The 19847-nt window shown below is 44.5% G+C and overlaps 1 protein-coding gene across 1 annotated transcript in view; it reads right to left on the reverse strand.

The window, feature by feature from the left end:
• Positions 1 to 19847, reverse strand: part of GUCA1B (guanylate cyclase activator 1B) — a 333757-nt gene that overhangs the window by 237684 nt on the left and 76226 nt on the right. Inside the window, exon 2 of the mRNA XM_068269753.1 lies at positions 6513 to 6662. Coding sequence (XP_068125854.1) covers positions 6513 to 6662 — 150 coding nt within the window. The remainder of the gene's footprint in view (positions 1 to 6512; positions 6663 to 19847) is intronic.

The following is a 19847-nucleotide window of genomic DNA, read 5'->3' on the forward strand; positions in this document are numbered from 1 at the left end:
TTGTCCCTCCAAAACCTTTTTACCTTAATATATGTGGTTTTACTCAATTGTCATCACATCTGAGCTCAATGTCCTTAGCAACAGCTATAGGCAAACACTTTGCACCCACTTTACCCAAACTTCTAAGTATGTGTAAGCCACATCGATCAACCATTTCAACAATGCATCAACCTGCAATTGGTTATCTTATCTATGAACAAAGAGAAGACTTTTTTTATTTTAATTTTGGCAATAACTGGTTCAATGTTTTTTTTAGAATTATGTCATTTTTTAACCATATAACAAAAATATGTTTGCACTGTTACGTTTGTACTTGAAAAATGAAAATGCTACACTTCACAAATGTAAGCATATTTTTTAATTTCAACAGCTTGGATTATCTCATGGAGGCAGAAATTGTGTCCCAGACTTGTAAAGACAAGTACAGTGTTGAGGCAGCCTATCTGTCCTACACAGACACTTCTCATAACACTAAGGTACAGTGTAATTAAAAATAATAACCAACTTGTGGTCAAATATAAAAAAGAACAGGAAATTATTTACAAAAGAAATTATAAACAATGAAATTAAGCCTTCAAAACTAAACGTTCAATGGAAGACCACCACATTATATTTTGTCAACGTACAATAATGGTGAGATGCAGTGTGTCTCACTGTCAGGTAAGTGTTGCCGTGGCTTGTTCTGACCACTAACTTGACCACTTAGATCTGTATACACGGGTGTGTCAGGATAGGGTTCTTGTGGACTTGATGGTCTTGGAGGCATAGGTGGTGGGATGGGTGGATAGTAGGGGTGTTGTCAGGCTTGTCATGACTATAGGTCAGACTGTATGCCCATATGACTGACCTATAGCCCAGCCCGTAACACCTGCGCAAACTCCTACCTAATAAAATACTACAATACCCTGCAGGTATATTTGGCATACAGAGTGACAGATAGTATTCCCCCCAACAAAGCAGTATAAGTAATACAAGGCACACTATACTCAAGTATAGTCACCTGAGGCCTGGAGGTTAAGGCAGTCCAGATGATAGCCAAGTGATCTTAGGAGAGGATAGGTTATAGGCAGTTCAAACACTTAACAGGTAACGTGGTCAGTTCAAGCCAGAGTCAGTCTAGGCAGGGTTCATGGGAAACCTTTAACAAGCAGAGTCGACAACAGGTAATCCAATCGGAAAGTGTGGTCAAGAACAAGCGGTGGTCGGCAACAGGAAATCAATCTAGAAATAGCTTGGTCAGGAAACAGGCAAAGTCGGCAACAAGATCAATCAGCTGTGAGTGCAATCTCAACAACAAACCCAGCATAGGCTATAACGGGCAATAACTGAGAGCGCTCACCTTACATTTATACAAGGACTAGCCAATCAGAAGTAAAGGAAACCAAAGTGCCCAATCCCATAGCAGCATGTCAGCAGTCAGCAGTGTGCACACGTGGTCACTGTTTACAGTGGTGGAGCGCGTACTGAGAGTGCGTCCGCCGCTTATCCAATGGGAGCCGAGCGCCATGCGCTCCAGTGATGTTAGCGGCCTGCCGAGACCCGGAAATCTGTGCTGCAAGCCAGGTCTTGCAGCTCCACCATACGGCGTCACCAGCGGAGATGACAGGTGTGCAGCCCTAGGAACATAATGTGGCATAGTTGGCAATGAGTAATTGTGAAGGTCATATACTGGTTGACTATAATAAGGTGGCTGTAGTGGGTGTCTGTATGGATCATGAAGTTGGCCCATATGAGTATGGCCATAATATAATGTGTTTTGGGTTTACTTTGCTGGTTCTGGTGTCAGATATTTGTTTACAAACTCAATTACATCACGTTTGGCTAGCAACAATTTATCATCTGGGATTTTTTGAAAAGATGGTACTAGACTGAGGAGGAACTGAGGAGTACTGGGCTCAGTCAATGTGTCAAAGTTTTTTTGATTTTTTTCTCCATATGGGATACTGCCTTCTCAATGGAACAGATCATTTTGAGGTCATATTCAGACCTAGACATGCCTCTTCCTGATCTTCTAAGCTGAAAGTATTATGCAGGAGAACAGAGGCGCCAAGAGGATAAAAAGAAGCTAAATGAGCTTAAAAACCAAATTCTTGGTAAATAGAGGAGGTAGTGGTAGACTTACCTCCTCCAAGTAGACACACAACGACTGTAGTAAAGACAGTCAATAAATTTTATTTATGAACTCCAAATATGCAATGCGTTTCTCAGGTTTGATCCCGCTTCATCAAGCAATAACAACGGAGCAATAGCATATGTGGTCCGTAGAAGAGCCAGGCACCTCTACACAGAGGTGCCTGGCTCTTCTACGGACCACATATGCTATTACTCCGTTGTTATTGCCTGATGAAGTGGGATCAAACCTGAGAAACGCGTTGCATATTTGGAGTTCATAAATAAAATATATTGACTGTCTTTACTACAGTCGTTGTGTGTCTACTTGGAGGAGGTAAGTCCACCACTACCTCCTCTACTTACCAAGAATTTGGTTTTCAAGCTCATTTAGCTTCCTTTTTTCCTCTTGGCACCTCTGTTCTCCTGCATAATATTGAGTCTACCCTGGGTGGAGGGTTGATCCCCTTTTTCTCATCTACAGAGAGCGACGTATTATTCCTGAGTGGGGACAGGAAAATCTCCCCACCTGCCTTTACAGTGGTTGCCTAATGGTAACTCTGGTTTGTGAGTATTAACATTTACTCTATCTAGTAACCATTTACCAGTACATATTACAATATTGGGGCTCTTGGTGTTCCTTTTTTTCTAAGCTGAAAGCTTTGTCTTCTGCTGTATGATACATTACAGGTACATGGGGGTGTGAATTGAGTGGATGGACTTGGAGTGTCTGGGGAGTGCATAGGGGTGTTTTCCTCTTCTTCATGGACAGATGTTGCACTCTGGAATGAAGGGTCAGTAATGTCCACATCTGTAGTTCTTGGTGGGGTTTCTTCATCAGGAAGATTGTCTTCAGTACTGTTAATAAAGGATAATAATAATAATAAACCTCACCTTAATCAGAATCAGCATCATGGCTTTGTCATTCATCAGTGTCAATACTTACAGGCCAGTATTCATATGTGGCTTGAGGAACTCCAAGAATCTGGTATATTTGTATTGTTTGCGTCTGCTTGCCCCGGCACCACTTCTTTGTTCATTTTTTTGCTTATCCAACTCTTTTTTTTATAATTATCCCGAACAGATTTCCATCTTGTCCTCAACTGTTCAACTGCTAGAGAACAATACATAATTTTTTTTGTATTTCACTTTACAGATTCCTTGCAACAAGAAATACATATGCAGCACCACATTTCCAATACAGGTTGTCCAAGTTCACCATCCACAACATAGTCTTGCATACCTGTAGAAACATCTGGATGGAACTACAACAGGGCCAACTTCACATCCCTGGACCATGCCCTTGATCTAACACCCATGCACCTGCCTATCCGTGCACCTTTCTTGGTGATGAGGCCTTTGTGAAAATGTAATGAGGCCTTTTTCACATAGAGTCATGGCAGTTAAAAAAACTATATTTCAACATAAGACTAAGCAAAGCAAGCATTCTTGCAAACAAGTAGCAGATATACCACAATGCCATGCAATTGTTACCTGGGAATACAGTGACTGTCGTCAAGCCTACCTGCCTCCTACACAACTTTTTGAGAATAATGGAAAGGAAGATAGTACAGAAACATGACATTCCTCCCACAATTACTAACATTGCTGGTGCTGTTTTAAGAGGAACCCAGAATGCACTAAACATTACAGAGCATATAGCTAATTATTTCCTCACTCCAGATGGGGCTATCTGAGTTTAAAATGTTTTAGGTTGATTTACTTGTTTATGTTAAAAGATTACATTTCTGCATATTGCATTATAGGATATTTATCCAATGTTATGTCTAAAAATATATGTACTTTACAACACACATTGGAGATTTCTGTCTATTATTCATATAAAAACAGTGCCTACATTTGCTGTTAGATGCTAGACATGAATTAGAAAGCATGGCTGTTCTAAACACACTGCAGTAAAAGCCACACATGTGTGTGGTTCCTAGGCCTATTGTAGTTGTTATGGATATTATAAGGTTACAAGTATTGCCTTCTTCAGTAAAAATCACCAAACATTACATAGGTAAAAAACACAAAAACAACAGTGCAAGCAAACATGAGCTGAATGTCAGCATCAGAGTGAACTTACTTTTATCGGCTTTGCTTTTTGGAGATAATTCGTCCGTTAAATCTTCAACGAAATATGCAGCGATATCAGACCACACCTGATTGGTCTTGCAGTTGTCTTTATAGTCAGGATGCTTTTTGTCATACATGTCTGGGTGGTTTTGTATTTGAGAGAGAAGCTCCTTTCCTCTGCGCAGAACCAGCCCCTGCGACTCATCTTGGCAGTTTCTGCTGCGTCAGCTCTCTGTCCAAACAGGAAGTGCAGGCTGAGCCGGAAACATTTCACAATTAAATATCCGCGAAACAACGCAAATGCAATCGCCTTATTGCGTGTTTTTCAGAGTGTTTAGCGCTCTTCCTATTCCTTTCATTATAGCAAAATCGCCATAAAAATGGTACAGACCCACTTTGCTGAATGCACAGTGCACGAATCGCGCTGATATGAACCTTCTCATAGACATTCATTGCACAAGCGTTTTGGGGGCGATTTTAAAAATTGCTTGCACTTGAAAAAAGGCCAAAAACGCCCCTAGTGTGAATAAGTCCTGATTGAGTGAGTAGGTAAAGCCAGGTTTTGACATTTGAATAATGATTTTCATTTCTTTAAGACTTATAACACATAAATCATGTATTATGTTTATAAGTAAAAAAAAAAAAAAAAAAAGCTAGCCATGAACCTGGCCAACTAACATTATCTCAAATAAAAAGCCCATCACGTTTAGTTGGTGCTACATTTGTGCTGCTTTTATCTTAAAGATAATAATTATTTTTTGCCAGATATCATGTAGCCCCCTTACAACAACTTATGGATGTGATATCAGTGTCGTTGATTATCACTGTGTTTGAGCCAGTTTGTGCCACAAAACTATCTTTTGAGGTTTTTGAGATTTTGAATCTTTTATAAAAGTCAAATGTTTACCCAGCCTGTGTACTGTTGTATAAAGGAGGGGTGGCTGTGTGAACTTCTGAACTTCCTAAAAACTCATAATCATTATAGGCAGATTATGCTGATGGCACAAATGGGCAAAAACACGGCACTAACCAACTATATGGATTTAATGTTCATACGTTGTTGTAGGAGGGCTAGGTGTCATCATTTGGCGAAAAAATTGCTATTATCTTCAAAACACGCTGGGACTAATTAACTAATCTTAATTTTTGCAGCACAATTAGGTACAAACAAAGCACTAACCAATGTTTACCAATATTAACCAAACATAGCACAAACCAATGATGGAACTTTAATTGTGCTGATTGGGGGGAGGGGTGGAGCTTTACAGAATCTTTTTTTCCAATAGTGTCCCTTTAAAGAAATGGAGTACAGTTATATACATTTGTTTGTTTGCACTATCTGAAGAAGGGGACCCGCTGTGGCCCCGAAACAAATGTCATTTTTTCACGTGCTTATGAAGCAATAAATTCAGACAACCTGCATTTTGAAGTGGTGTGCTGACCTGGATTTCTTGCCTTATTCTTATAAGAAATGGCAGTAAAAGCTGGGGCTTTATTAGATTAAATAGATAATTGGGGATAAAAATGAATCTAATGAAACTATTTTTAAGGCTAGGACTCTCCCAATTGATAGGTGATCAAAATATTGATTGAGCATTGGTTAAAAATGCCATTTTGTTCATGATCAATGCTGCGCAAGAGGGATGGGATTAAGAGTGGTTTATGAGCTAGGGGTGAATGATTTTTTTAAACATATGTCATGGATGAACCGCAAAGAAACACAATAAATTGGTTTTCCGCTTGTGTTTTACATACTATCCAGAGTAAAATGAGCCATAAATTACTTTTCTCTTACTTGTCACTTACAGTAGGTAGTAGAAATCTGACAGAGGCGACAGGTTTGTCCATCTCTTCATAGGGGATTCTCAGCAAGGCTTTTATTCTTTATAAAGGTATTCCCTAAAAAGGATTTAAACAATGATTCTGGCCAGCTTCCCTGCTCGCTACACAGTTTTTTTTAGCAGTTGTACAGAGCAACTGCCATTCACTAAGTGTTTTTGAAAATAAATAAATCCCTGAGAATCCCATATGAAGAGATGGACTAGTCCAAAACTTGTCGCTTCTGTCAGATTTCTACTACCTACTGTAAGTGACAGAAACATAGGAGAAAACTAATTTAAGGCTCATTTTACTCTAGAAAAAACATACTTCGTATTTGTATATGTTTGCACATATTTAAAATTTTAGAATTTTTCGCCATAGTGCCCCTTTAACAATGTAAAAATGAGAGGAGGACCCATGAGCAGATGTGATAGAATAAACAAATACTCTGCATAATTAATATCCCTTAATCTTAGTAAATGATCACATTGTAATCCACATACCTCAACTATCTCCAAGAGTTCAGTCTTGTCTATACAGCCATTTCCATCTCTGTCATAAACCTTAAACGTCCATTTAAGCTTGTGTTCAAGCTTCCCTCGCAAAACAAGATTTAGAGCTGCCACATATTCCAGAAAATCTATGGTATTGTCCTGTAGATTAATAAAGGAAAAATGTTATCCACTACTTTTATGTGTGTACTTTAGCTATTCATTTAAAAATAAACTTATTTATTTGAAAATAGAATGTTAACATACACCATAATTGCCCTGGTACACATGATGTCCAGTTTGTCTCTTTTTTTTTTTAGACTGCACCAGGTAAGAAATGATGACCAAGTTGATTATTACACTGTAAACATTCATAGTCAACTAGATCTACTTCAGGTTTCTTGAGATATGAATCTATTGAGTCAAGCGCACAATTCCTTATGTACTATATAAAAACTGGCTTATAAAAGATGCCATTATAAATTCATAAGTTTAAAAAAAAAACACTATGACATTACTCACTCAGCACTAAGTTATATATTAGCTCTACATGAAGACAATCAATGAAAGTGAAGACAAAATGCCAAACAGCATGTTTTGGCTGATGTGTGAAAATATGTACCGTATATGAGAATGTGTTGTGTTTCTTGTTTATGTAGACTCTACATAATAAACACAACACATTCTCATATACAATTATACATATTGCAGATAAGGTACATTGTAGAATAAGGTGCAATACAGCAAGAATTTTCAGCAAGCTGGCATCAGCAGTCAGAGCTCTGTGTAATATATAGCGGAGTAAAAATGTACATTTTTATCACACATCCAAAAACTGAATCTTGCTTGTTTTCAGCATGACAACATGAATGGCACGAAATATTCAGACATCAAGTAGCAGGAAAATTAGGTTCATACAGCCAGTGTGTACACTGGCAACATCACAGCAAATTAACAGAGATCTGTGTAAAACATTGCAGAATAGACATTTAGAAATTTGTGTTTCTTTCACACTTCCAAAAATTAAATTGTGCATGTTATATATATAGACTAAGTTGCTAGTTTGCAGCATGATAATGGCATGTATGTCACCACAATTCGAAACAATCAATACATTTTTATAGAATTGTAATGCAAAGATCAATAATACATGCAACACAAATATCATATAACTATAAAGAAAGTTAAAAGCATATATGAAGTACCATATTTTTCAAAATAGAAGACACACTTTTTTCTGCCCCAAAAATGGGGAGAGAAAGTCCTTGCTTCTTATATTCCAAAGACAGGGAGTCCCCGACTTACGAACACCACCCGATGCGAACCACTGACCTGCCGCAATGTCAGGAACTCCCTGCAATGTCCCCTGTATCCTCTTCTGCTCCTCCTTGTGTCCGCTCCACTGCCCATGTATAGTTATGTGTAGCTACAGCACTTCTTACCTTATCAATCGGCTCCAGCAGTGATCGCAGACCTCCTCTCCCACACTGCTCCTCTAATGCTGGGCTCTACTGATGACGCGATCAGCAGAAGCTGGCACTAGGAGAGCCATGCGGTAGATGTCTGTGATTGCTGCTAGAGGCAATGGATGAGGTGAGATGCGATGCCACTGCACATAATTATAAGCAGGCAGTGGAGGGGACACAGAAGGACAGAGGAAGACAAAGGAGGGCAGAGATGGGAACAAATGGGGCCCAAATGGTGATAGAGGAAGACACAGGAGGGCAGAGAGGGGGGCAAACAGGGCCCAAAGGGTGACAGAGGAAGACACAGGAGGGCAGACAAGGACACAGTTTGGCTAACTAGGGTATGGCGAAGGACAAAAGTGGTACAGAAGACACTTAAGGGACACAGGAGGATACATAGAGACACAGTAGAGCACATGGGGGACACAGGAGGGCACAAGAGGTACAACGGGGACACAATAATTGGGGGAAGAGCATCTGTAAAATGCTCCTGAACCATGAACGCACCAGGTTTAGTATATTTTTTTTTCTCCTTGGTTTTCGCCCTCTAAACCTAGGTGCGTCTTATAGTCCGGAGCGTCATATATTCTGAAAAATACAGTAGCTAACCTTAAAGGGAACTTTAACTGGGAGGGATATGAATGTTTCCTTTTAAACAATACCAGTTGCTTGTCAGTCCTGCTGATCTCTTTGGCTGCACTAGTGGCTGAATCACACACCTGAAACAAGCATGTGGCTAATCCAGTCTGATATGAGTCAGAGCACCTGATCTGCATGTTTGTTGAAGGGCTGTGGCTAAAAGTATTAGAGACCCAGGATCAGCAGGAGAGTCAGGCAACTGGTATTATTTTAAAAGGAAAAATCCATATCCTTTTTAATTTAGGTTCCCTTTAAAATAGTCAATATAAAACATATTTAAGTCTAATTTAGCCTCCACGCACAAGTATCCAGGTATAGGCTATACTTACAAGGCCATATTTATTCTTTTTATGCCTCTAGGCAAAGTATGTTATGGCACCCCTTCCATGTGCACCAGAGCCCCATTCCACGTGCAGCCCCCTCTTCCATGTGTAACATACATGTACTGCAGCCCAGTGGCGGACACAGCCAGCAGCGGGCCCTTGTGCAAAATCCCAATTGCGGGCCCCCATGACCCGCGGCGCACATCGTGCATCGCGTCAAAAAATGGGCATGGCTATGACCGGATGAGGGCGGAGCTAACTGTAATTTAAAGTGAACCCGGAGTGAGAGTGATATGGAGGCTGCCATATTTATTTCCTTTTAAACAATACTAGTTGCCTGGCAGCCCTGCTGATCTATTTGGCTGCAGTAATGAACTGAATTACACCAGAAACAAGCATGCAGCTAATCTTTTCAGTTCTGACAATATTGTCAGAAACCCCTGACCTGCTGCATGCTTGTTCAGGGTCTATGGTTGAAAGAATAAGAGGCAGAGGACCAGCACGGCAGCACGGCAGCCAGGCAACTGGTATTGCTTAAAAGGAGATAAATATGGCAGCCTCAATAGTATTCTTACCCCAGGTTCCCTTTAAAAGTGCAACGCAAAGACAGTGGGCCCAAATTTTGGTGACCCTTTCCCCAGAAAATTCACATAATTGTGCAGGTTTTCTCAAGAAAATACACATAATGCGAGCAGATTTGCCCAGAAAATACGTTCAATTATGTCGGCAGATTAATTAATGGCTGTTCTGTTTGGCAGTTAATAAACTATTAGCGCTTTAGATCTAAGATGGATATATGTGGTGAGTGTTGAGTGACCTAGCCATGTTCTGAGCCCAAGTGGTATATAATTGTATTTTTATTTTTAGTGTGTATATCTATGTCAACTATTATAATAATCTCCAATACTTTAAAAATGACGGCACCTGGGTTTCAGGTCACTAGGGGGTGTTCTAGCCAGGGAGTCTATTGAAGACGGTCATACTATCACCTACCAATCAGCTTGCAGGAGGTGGAGGCGAGAGAGCCTTGTTAAAGAGTAACTGTCAGGCTGCAGAAGCTAATTTAAACCTCTAGTCTCCTGTGTTAAACAGTTTAGAAGGAAGCCAAAAAGACATTACTGAAGATAAAGATCTCTCTTACCTTTGATGTATGCTTATCAGCAATGCTTAGACCTAAGCAGGACGCAAGCCGCATAACATACTGCAAAGCATTCTGGGGCCCTCCCCTCGGCTGCTAAGGAGAAGACGGGATCAAGTTTCAGCAGCTTCTAAAACTCAGTCCAGCCACAGCACAGATAAATCTCGGGGCAGCGTACACTGCAGGAGTCCGCTATTGTTCCTAGCCACATGGCTCATTAATATTCACTGCAAACTAGTGTTATTCAGTATGAGCTGTTCTGTGATCAGAAGCAGGCAGGACATGACGACACATTTGGCTTCACAAACATGGAACCTGCCATGAGCTGTCAGGAGCATCATTCTCTGCATATACTATATACAAATTCTGTGAAATCCAAACGTGGACAGTGAAATGCATATGTAATGTAAGTACAGCCAATCTTTAGCTACTGATATATGTGTTTATTTTCTCTGAGACCCTATACCTAACAGCTCCTCTTTAAGGATTGGCCCACCGAGCACAAGCCACGCCCTGATGAAGACCGGACGTGACGGTCGAAACTAGTAGGCCAGTACTGGAACGCACCGCCGATCCGGGTGTCCCAGCCCTCCTCTGGTGAACTGTGATATGTCTCATGGAGGTGAGGGTCCGTTTACCGGGACTGGTGATGTACTGTTAATGGCGTAAGTCCGCCTGCCGAATACCTCCGACGACAAAAAATTGTCTCACTAAGTCTCAATTAACACTTCAAAATGTATTAATGTCTGCTTACAAAACCCCCCATAAACCCCCATAAAAACGAGCCAAAGAGTATATACCAGCCTAGCATACACAGCCGGCCGTGTCAAACACACTGCACTATATACCTCCAACGGAGGGCAAAGTCAAGCGACTCACAGTGTGTGAGACGACTCACAGTGTGTGAGACAGTGAGCGGCAGATTGTGGAGTCAGCGTGTAGGATTACAATACGCCAAGCGCAAGTGTCCGGGCGGATCCCACGCCACATGCCCTTTTCAGGAGACTGGAGCGGCAGGCTGTTTACCGAGGACATGCGGGCCCCCCCCCCAGATGCAGCCATCCTATCTTTGAGTGCACATATTTGGGTGGCGTAAGTATCCAAGGTTGCCAACATACATCTAACACAATATATGCTTGCTGGACTAACCTGCTTTGTTGTGCAGGAATCTTGCTGCTATTGCTGTTGCTTCACTGTTGGGCTATCTGGACTCTGCCTTAAAGGTCCTTTGTGCAGTTTTATTTAGGGATGGACAATTTTTTGATAGGCCCTCTTGCTTGAGTGAGGCTGTGGTTACCCGGATGCGGTGAGATGTGTGACAGTTGTGTGCAACAGCGCTGTTGATTTTAATAGATGTGTCTTGGTACACACTTTTAATGCTTTGCTGGTCACCTAATTTGGAACAATAAATTAACCCTTTCTCACTGTTGACCTGTCACGGTTTCAATTGTTCATAACAATAGTGTTTGGTCAAGGTCTAAGTAACCTGGGTGTCTTAGGGATTAATGGATGAATTGGTCCTTTATTCCCCCCCCCCCCCCCATACCCCTGTGACTATGTCGGCAGATTTGACCAGAAAATACATTCAATCATGTCGGCAGATTTGACCAAAAAACACGTACAATCATGTGGCAGATTTGACCAGAAAACGCGTTCAATCATGTCGGCAGATTTGAACAGAAAATACGTGCAATCATGTGGCAGATTTGACCAGAAAATATGTACAATCATGTCGGCAGATTAACCCAGAAAATACATGCAATCATGTCGGCAGATTTGCCCAGAAAATACATGACCCAGCCTCCGTCCGGCACGCAGCTCCCATGGGTGGGTGGGTAGGTAGCCTGGTGGGTGGGTAGGTAGGTAGCCTGGTGGGTGGGTAGGTAGGTAGGTGGGTGGGTAGGTAGGTAGCTGGGTGGGTGGGTGGGTAGATAGGTAGGTAGCCGGGTGGGAAGGTAGGTAGAATGCCCCCTTAATATGGTAAATAGGATGTACCTAAATGGGCAGAATGCCCCCTTAATATGGTAGACACCTCTCACCTGGCTTCTGAATTCTCCTCTACTGGCTGCTATGCCTGGCAATAATGTTTTTGGCTGGATTGGGGATGATGTGTGGGCTGAAAGGCTGGCGGTGATGCTGTGGCCAGGCTGGCTGGTGGTGAGGCGGTGATGCTGTGACCTGGCTGGCGGTGATGCTGGTTCAGGAAGTGAAAGGGACCCCCCAGTGTATGTAGTGACAGAAGCCCCTAGTTTAGGTAGTGACAGGGCCCCCCAGTTCAGGTAGTGACAGGTGCCCCCCAGTTTAGTTAGTGACTGGTACCCCCAGTTTAGGTATGACAGGAGCCCCCAGTGTATGCAGTGACAAGTGCCCTCCAGTTCAGGAAGTGACAGGGACCCCCCCCCCCAGTGTATGTAGTGACAGGAGCCCCTAGTTTATGCAGTGACAGGTGCCCCTCAGTTTATGCAGTGACAGGTGCCCCTCAGTTTATGCAGTGACAGGTGCACCTCAGTTTAGGTAGTGACAGGTGCCCCCCAGTTCAGGTAGTGACAGGTGCCCCCCAGTATAGATAGCCAGGTCTATAGGCGTCCCCAGTTTAGATAGCCAGATCTATAGGTGTCCCCAGTGGCAGCGGAGAGAGAAGAGAAGCGGTGGGGAAGAGAGGACGTTTCCCCCCCCCACTTCCCCCACCTTGGGGTTCCCACTCTCTCTCTCCCCCCCTTAGAATTTAGTGTTGCGGCAGGCAGCTCCGCTGTGTTCTCTTCTCTCTCCGTTGCCACCCCAGGGCAGGCGGGCCGGCCACTTCTGTGTTCGGGTGGCTAGGGGGGGGGGCAGCAGCTAGCCAGGGGAGTGCGCAAGTCCCATTTTGCCATATGTAGGGACGCCCATGGCCAGGTAGGCAGGGTAGGCAGATAGGTAGCTGGGTGGGCAGTTAGGTAGCCGGGTGGGGGGGTAGGCAGTTAGGTAGCCGGGTGGGCAGTTAGGTAGCCGGGTGGGCAGTTAAGTAGCCGGGTGGGCAGTTAAGTAGCCGGGTGGGAGGGTGGGCAGATAGGTAGCTGGGTGGGCAGTTAGGTAGCCGGTGGGAGGGTAGGCAGTTAGGTAGCTGGGTGGGCAGTTAGGCAGCCGGGTAGGCAGTTAGGTAGTCGGGTGGGAGAGTAGGCAGATAGGTGCCCCTGGGTGGGTAGATAGGTAGCCGGGTGGGCAGTTAGGTAGATCGGTAGCCGGGTGCCCCTGGGTGGGCAGATAGGTAGCCGGGTGGGTAGATAGGTAGCCGGGTGGGAGGGTAGGCAGATAGGTAGCTGGGTGGGTAGATAGGTAGCCGGGTGGGCAGTTAGGTAGCCGGGTTCGAGGGTAGGCAGATAGGTAGCCAGTGGGTAGATAGGTAGCCGGGTGGGCAGTTAGGTAGCCGGGTTCGAGGGTAGGCAGATAGGTAGCCGGGTGGGTAGATAGGTAGCCGGGTGGGCAGTTCGGTAGCCGGGTGGGAGGGTAGGCAGTTAGGTAGCTGGGTGGGCAGTTAGGTAGCCAGGTAAGCAGTTAGATAGCCAGGTGGGAGGGTAGGCAGTTAGGTAGCTGGGTGGGTAGATAGGTAGCCGGGTGGGCAGTTAGGTAGCCAGGTGGGAGGGTAGGCAGTTAGGTAGCTGGGTGGGTAGATAGGTAGCCGGGTGGGCAGTTAGGTAGCCGGGTGGGAGGGTAGGCAGTTAGGTAGCTGGGTGGGTAGTTGGGTAGCTCAGTGGGGGCCCGACTCCTATGCTCCCTGTCTCACCTGGGTGTCCTCCCCTCCTACTACAAGCGGCGGGAGAGCGGTGGTTACAGCAAGGTTCCGGCGGGGTAAAGCAGAAGATAGAGGTCCAGCTGCCTTCTGGTCTACACTGTCTCCTCTGTAATTCCCGCTCACACTAAACCAGGAAGCAGAGGAAGGTGGTATACAGAGGAGACAGCGAAGACCGGGAGGCAGCTGGACCTCTAGTGTCTAATTTACACCGCCGGAGCCTTGCTAAAACCGCCGTTAGTGAATGGAAAGGTTGTCAAATGTTGGAAAGAACTAGGGGCTGGTACTGTCTAGGCAAAGCTATGGTTGCAGTTAAAGCGGATCCGAGATGAAAAACTAAATATAACAAGTGACTTGTCTATATATTTTATCTAAAGTTTAGATAGTTTACACAGCAAATCTATCTTCAAACAGCTTCAACAGTATATTAATATTTTTTCCTGTGATACAATGGGAGCAGACATGTTTTCTGCTTGTCACTATTACACAATCACACACACAGGCAAGCTTATCTGTATCTAGGCATGCTAATCTGCATATTCTGTGAAAACTCCACTCTTATCTCCTCCATTACACAGGCAACTGATCTGTATCTGCATTGCAGCTCTCAGATTGTGAAAACTCTGCCTCTGAAATCTATAGCTAGTAACACCTTTTTCACCTGCCCAGACTGAAATCCCACAATCCCTTGCAAGCGCCAAGGCACTCTGGAGAAGCTGTGGGTGTGGTTTATTTAGTTTATAGGAAATTAGGGTATTAAAACAAAACAAAACAAGTATTTGGCTTGAGGAATGCCCTATAAACTATATGTAAGGAACACAATTATGCAATGAGTAAAAGTTCATCTCGGATCCACTTTAAATCATTAAAAAAGGTAATACTATCACAGCAGGCAAGAATGGTACGACAATAACAATAAGATAGAGTGATATATGTTATAGAAGGCAGCCCCCTCTTCAATATCCTGTTAGTGGTGCTGGTGGTACTGGCAATGGGTTAAGGGGATATATTTGTGGTATTGGTAGAACATACAGTGGCTTGCAAAAGTATTCAGCCCCCTTGAAGTTTTCCACATTTTGTTGCATTACTGCCACAAACATGAATCAATTTTATTGGAATTCCACATGAAAGACCAATACAAAGTCAGAATCAGAATCAGAATCAATTTATTTCGCCAAGTACAGTGGTTGCCGCACCCGGAATTATTTGTGGTACACCTTGGCATAGAGCATAGTGCAAGAACAACAACAACAACATCAGAACATAACTAGCAAGTAGTGTACACGTGAGAAGTGGAATAAAAATCATACATGATTTCAAACATTTTTTACAAATAAACAGGGCCGTATTTGTGGGCAGGCCGAGTAGGCCTGAGACTAGGGCGGGGCTTGAGCTGGGGCGGTATTGCAGCTGACAGGAGAGGAACTGTTCCATAATAACCTGTCTGTGCAGGGACATTTTCATATATACGCCAGTGTTGCCAACCCTTGTCAGTAAATATATTGTTAAATTTATGTGTCCGTGAAATCTGTAATTGTTTTGGGTGTGTCTGTGGAAAAGTAAACTGGCTCAGTGCATGGCTGATTAACCAACCTAATCTGGGGCGGGCGTTTCCCCGTGAGTTAATCCCACTCCTCAGTTTACTACCGCTTCGGTAGCCCAGCAGCCTTTCTGTCTCATGGGCTACAATCCCCTCCCCTCTTGTCTTCTGGCACGCCTCCTCAGGTAGCCCATCCACGGACTCGAGTCTGGTGTAAATGTGCGCACTGCACATCAAGAGGACGACTCCGTCCCTCGAGAGAAGTGGTGAGACAGCGAGGACTATTGGGGGGGAGGGGTTAACTGAAATACAGCTTCACAGTAACTTGCTTGTCGCCTGGAATCATTTAGCCTGCACCCTCCTCAGTGTGCCCTAATACTGTTCCTTACAGTCCCTTAGTGTGCCCTAATACTGTTCCTTATAGTCCCTTAGTGTGCCCTAATACTGTTCCTTTTAGTCCCTTAGTGTGCCCTAATACCCTTTTTACCGGGGTCACACTAATACTGTCCCTTTTTACCGGGATCACACTGATATTCCTGGGGGGGGGGAGGAGGTTTAGGATGACGGTGGATGCACTAGGAGGGAGTGTGCCCGAATGGAGCATCCGAGCAGCTAAATCAAATGAGAACTGAGAACTACATACCGCTATGTTCCTCGCCGCAGCTCCGGTGTCCTTGGACCCCCTCCGTTTTAGAGGCCAACCTTTCCAGGTTAGCCTTTACTGCGGGAGCACCACTGTCAATCATCCTCATATGGTCTGGCGTGTTCTGTGCAGAACACTCCAGACCATGTGAGCATCATTGACAGCGGCGCTCATGCAGGCGCAGTAGAGGCCGACCTGGCCAGTGTTGCCAACCGCTCGTAAATTTACGGGCATACTGAAAATTTTGTTACAAATTTAGCTGCCCGTGAATTCCGTAAGGAATTCAGCACCGCCCTGTGAGCAGGAGGAGAGCAGCGCAGAGAAGAGGGAGAGCTGTGGGGAAGGGGGGATGTCTCCCCCCTTCCCTCACCTTAGGGCTCTCCCTCCCTCGCTCTCCCCTCCAGAGCTAAGTCTTGTGTGGCGGCGGGCAGAACTTACCTTTCGTTCCAAGTGCCGGAAGTTCTGGTGCGGCTGCTCTGGTCTAGACCAGACCAGACTAGCAGCAAATGCAGAGAGACCATCCCGCGCCTGCAACGAGATGGAGGTAAGTTCCGCCGGCTGCCAGCCGCTGCACAAGACTTAGTTCTGGAGGGGGCGAGGGAGGGGGAGCCCTAAGGTGAGGGAAGGAGGGGGTGACACCCACCATTGTGCCCACAATCGCTCCATCTTCTCTGCGCTGCTCCCCTCCTGCTGGGGGGGGGGGGGGCACCTGGCTACCTGTTCTGGGGACATCTCTACTCCTGGCTACCTGTTCTGGGGACATCTCTACCCCTGGCAATCTGTTCTGGGGACATCTCTACCCCTGGGAACCTGTTCTGGGGACATCTCTACCCCTGGCTACCTGTTCTGGGGACATCTCCACCCCTGGCTACCTGTTCTGGGGACATCTCTACCCCTGGCTACCTGTTCTGGGGTCATCTCTACCCCTGGCAATCTGTTCTGGGGACATCTCTACCCCTGGCAACCTGTTCTGGGGACATATCTACCCCTGGCTACCTTTCTGGGGACATCTCTACCCCTGGCTACCTGTTCTGGGGACATCTCTACCCCTGGCTACCTGTTCTGGGAACATCTCTACCCCTGGCCACCTGTTCTGGGGACACCTATACCACTGGCCACCGATTCTGGGGACACCTATAGACCTGGCTACCGGTTTTTGGGGAACCACTGCTGTCAGATTAAGTGTATTTTGGGGAACTGCTGCCAGATTATATGTATGTTGGGGGAAATGTAAAGTCTGAAACACCTGTTCTGCTGCATGCTTGTTCAGGGGCTATGGCTAATAGTATTAGAGGCAGAGGATCAGCAGGGCTACCAGGCAACTGGTACTGCTTAAAAGGAAATAAACATGGCAGCCTCCATATACCTCTCTCCTCAGTTCCCCTTTAAGCCGAATACTGGGAACCTCACAGCAATGTCTCCTGACAAACCAGTTTCCATGATTCATCGTCCTACCTGTGGGAACACGCGATGGGTGCAAACATGAGGTCAAACAATTGTGGTACTTTGTGTGGAAGTCCTTGGGGATCTTAAACATCTGATCCTTCAGGATGGTCATTATCATCATGCATTATCAAATGCTGTTTGTGTAATCACGCTCTTATACCCGTGTCGCAAGAATGTGGAAACGGTCACTTATTGATCAAAAAAATCGCAGATCATTGGAAAAGTCGCTGAAAAAAAATCGCATAGTGGGTGCTGGCCTTTTACTGAATACTCCAGCCTGTTTAAAATTTCACATGTGCAAGCTCTATTTAGACTTGGGAGGGACGGTTGCAGAAAGTGGTGCCTAGGGCACTGAAAAGTACAAATCCGGCCCTGCAAATAAATAACTGCAAACTGGGGTGTGCATAATTATTCAGCCCCCTGAGTCAATACTTTGTAGAACCACCTTTTGCTGCAATTACAGCTGCCAGTCTTTTAGGGTATGTCTCTACCAGCTTTGCACATCTAGAGACTGAAATCCTTGCCCATTCTTCTTTGCAAAACAGATCCAGCTCAGTCAGATTAGATGGACAGCATTTGTGAACAGCAGTTTTCGCATCTTGCCACAGATTCTCGATTGGATTTAAGATCTGGACTTTGGTTGGGCCATTCTAACACATGGATATGTTTTGTTTTAAACCATTTCATTGTTGCCCTGGCTTTATGTTTAGGGTCGTTGTCCTGCTGGAAGGTGAACCTCCACCCCAGTCTCTAGTCTTTTGCAGACTCCAAGAGGTTTTCTTCCAAGATTGCCCTGTATTTGGCTTCGTCCATCTTCCCATCAAATCTGACCAGCTTCCCTGTCCCTGCTGAAGAGAAGTATCCCCAGAGCATGATGCTGCCACCACCATATTTGACAGTGGAGATGGTGCATTCTGAGTGATGTGCAGTGTTAGTTTTCCGCCACACATAGCGTTTTGCATTTTGGCCAAAAAGTTCAATTTTGGTCTCATCTGACCAGAGCACCTTCTTTGAGGTTTTTGCTGTGTCCCCTAAATGGCTTGTGGCAAACTGCAAATGGGACTTCTTATGCTTTTCGGTTAACAATGGCTTTCTTCTTGCCACTCCTCCATAAAGGCCAACTTTGTGCAGTGCACGACTAATAGTTGTCCTATGGACAGATTCCCCCACCTGAGCTGTACATCTCTGCAGCTCATCCAGAGTCACCATGGGCCTCTTGATTTCATTTCTGATCAGCGCTCTTCTTGTTTGGCCTGTGAGTTTAGGTGGACAGCCTTGTCTTGGTAGGTTGTGCAGTTGTGCCATACGCCTTCCATTTCTGAATGATCACTTGAACAGTGCTCCATGGGATGTTCAAGGGTTTGGAACAGTGCTGGTCGTAATGGAAAAATCTACGCTTACGGATTATTACGCGTAATTTTACTCTATTACGCATTACGCAATTACGGTTACGGCGTAGGAAATTATCTACTGTACATCACTGTAATTACGCGTAAACTTACGCAGTTACGCGTAAGGATACCGTGATGTAGGCGCTTACACTACGATGTTACGCGTAGTGCCGTAATACCCATTAATGCGTATTTTTTGACGCACACGGACGATATGTAGGCAATAGCCGTCAATATGACAGTTATTGCGTACATATCATTCGTATGCATCAAATTGTACGCTTATACTGAAGGGCGGGAGAAGGTACTATTGGTTGCTTAGGATGTTGACTGATTGGCTACTCTTAGAAAAGGTGAGTTTTTACGTTAGTAATTACGCGTAAAATTACGCGTAAGTGTTCGTAAAATTACGCATGCCTAGCAATTACGGTAGACAGTGTAATTACGATACCACTTTACTGCTTACGCGTAAATAATTACACGTAAGACCGTAATTTACGCGTAGCGCTTACGCGTAACTTTACATTGAATTACGATGCGTAATTACGCTCATGCGTAATTTCGGCCCAGCACTGGTTTGGAAATCTTTTTGTAGCCTAAGCCTGCTTTAAATTTCTCAATAACGTTATCCCTAACCTGTCTGGTGTGTTCTTCGGACTTCAGGGTGTTGTTACTCCCAATATTCTCTTAAACAACCTCTGAGGCCGTCACAGAGCAGCTGTATTTGTAGTGACATTAGATTACACACAGGTGCACTCTATTTAGTCATTAGCACTCATCAGGCAATGTCTATGGCAACTGACTGCACTCAGACCAAAGGGGCTGAATAATTACGCACACCCCACTTTGCAGTTATTTATTTGTAAAAAATGTTTGGAATCCTGTATGATTTTCATTCCACTTCTCACGTGTACACCACTTTGTATTGGTCTCTCATGTGAAATTCCAATAAAATTGATTCATGTTTGTAGCAGAAATGTGACAAAATGTGGAAA

Source organism: Hyperolius riggenbachi, chromosome 2 (genome assembly GCF_040937935.1).
Source record: "Hyperolius riggenbachi isolate aHypRig1 chromosome 2, aHypRig1.pri, whole genome shotgun sequence".
NCBI lineage: Eukaryota > Metazoa > Chordata > Amphibia > Anura > Hyperoliidae > Hyperolius > Hyperolius riggenbachi.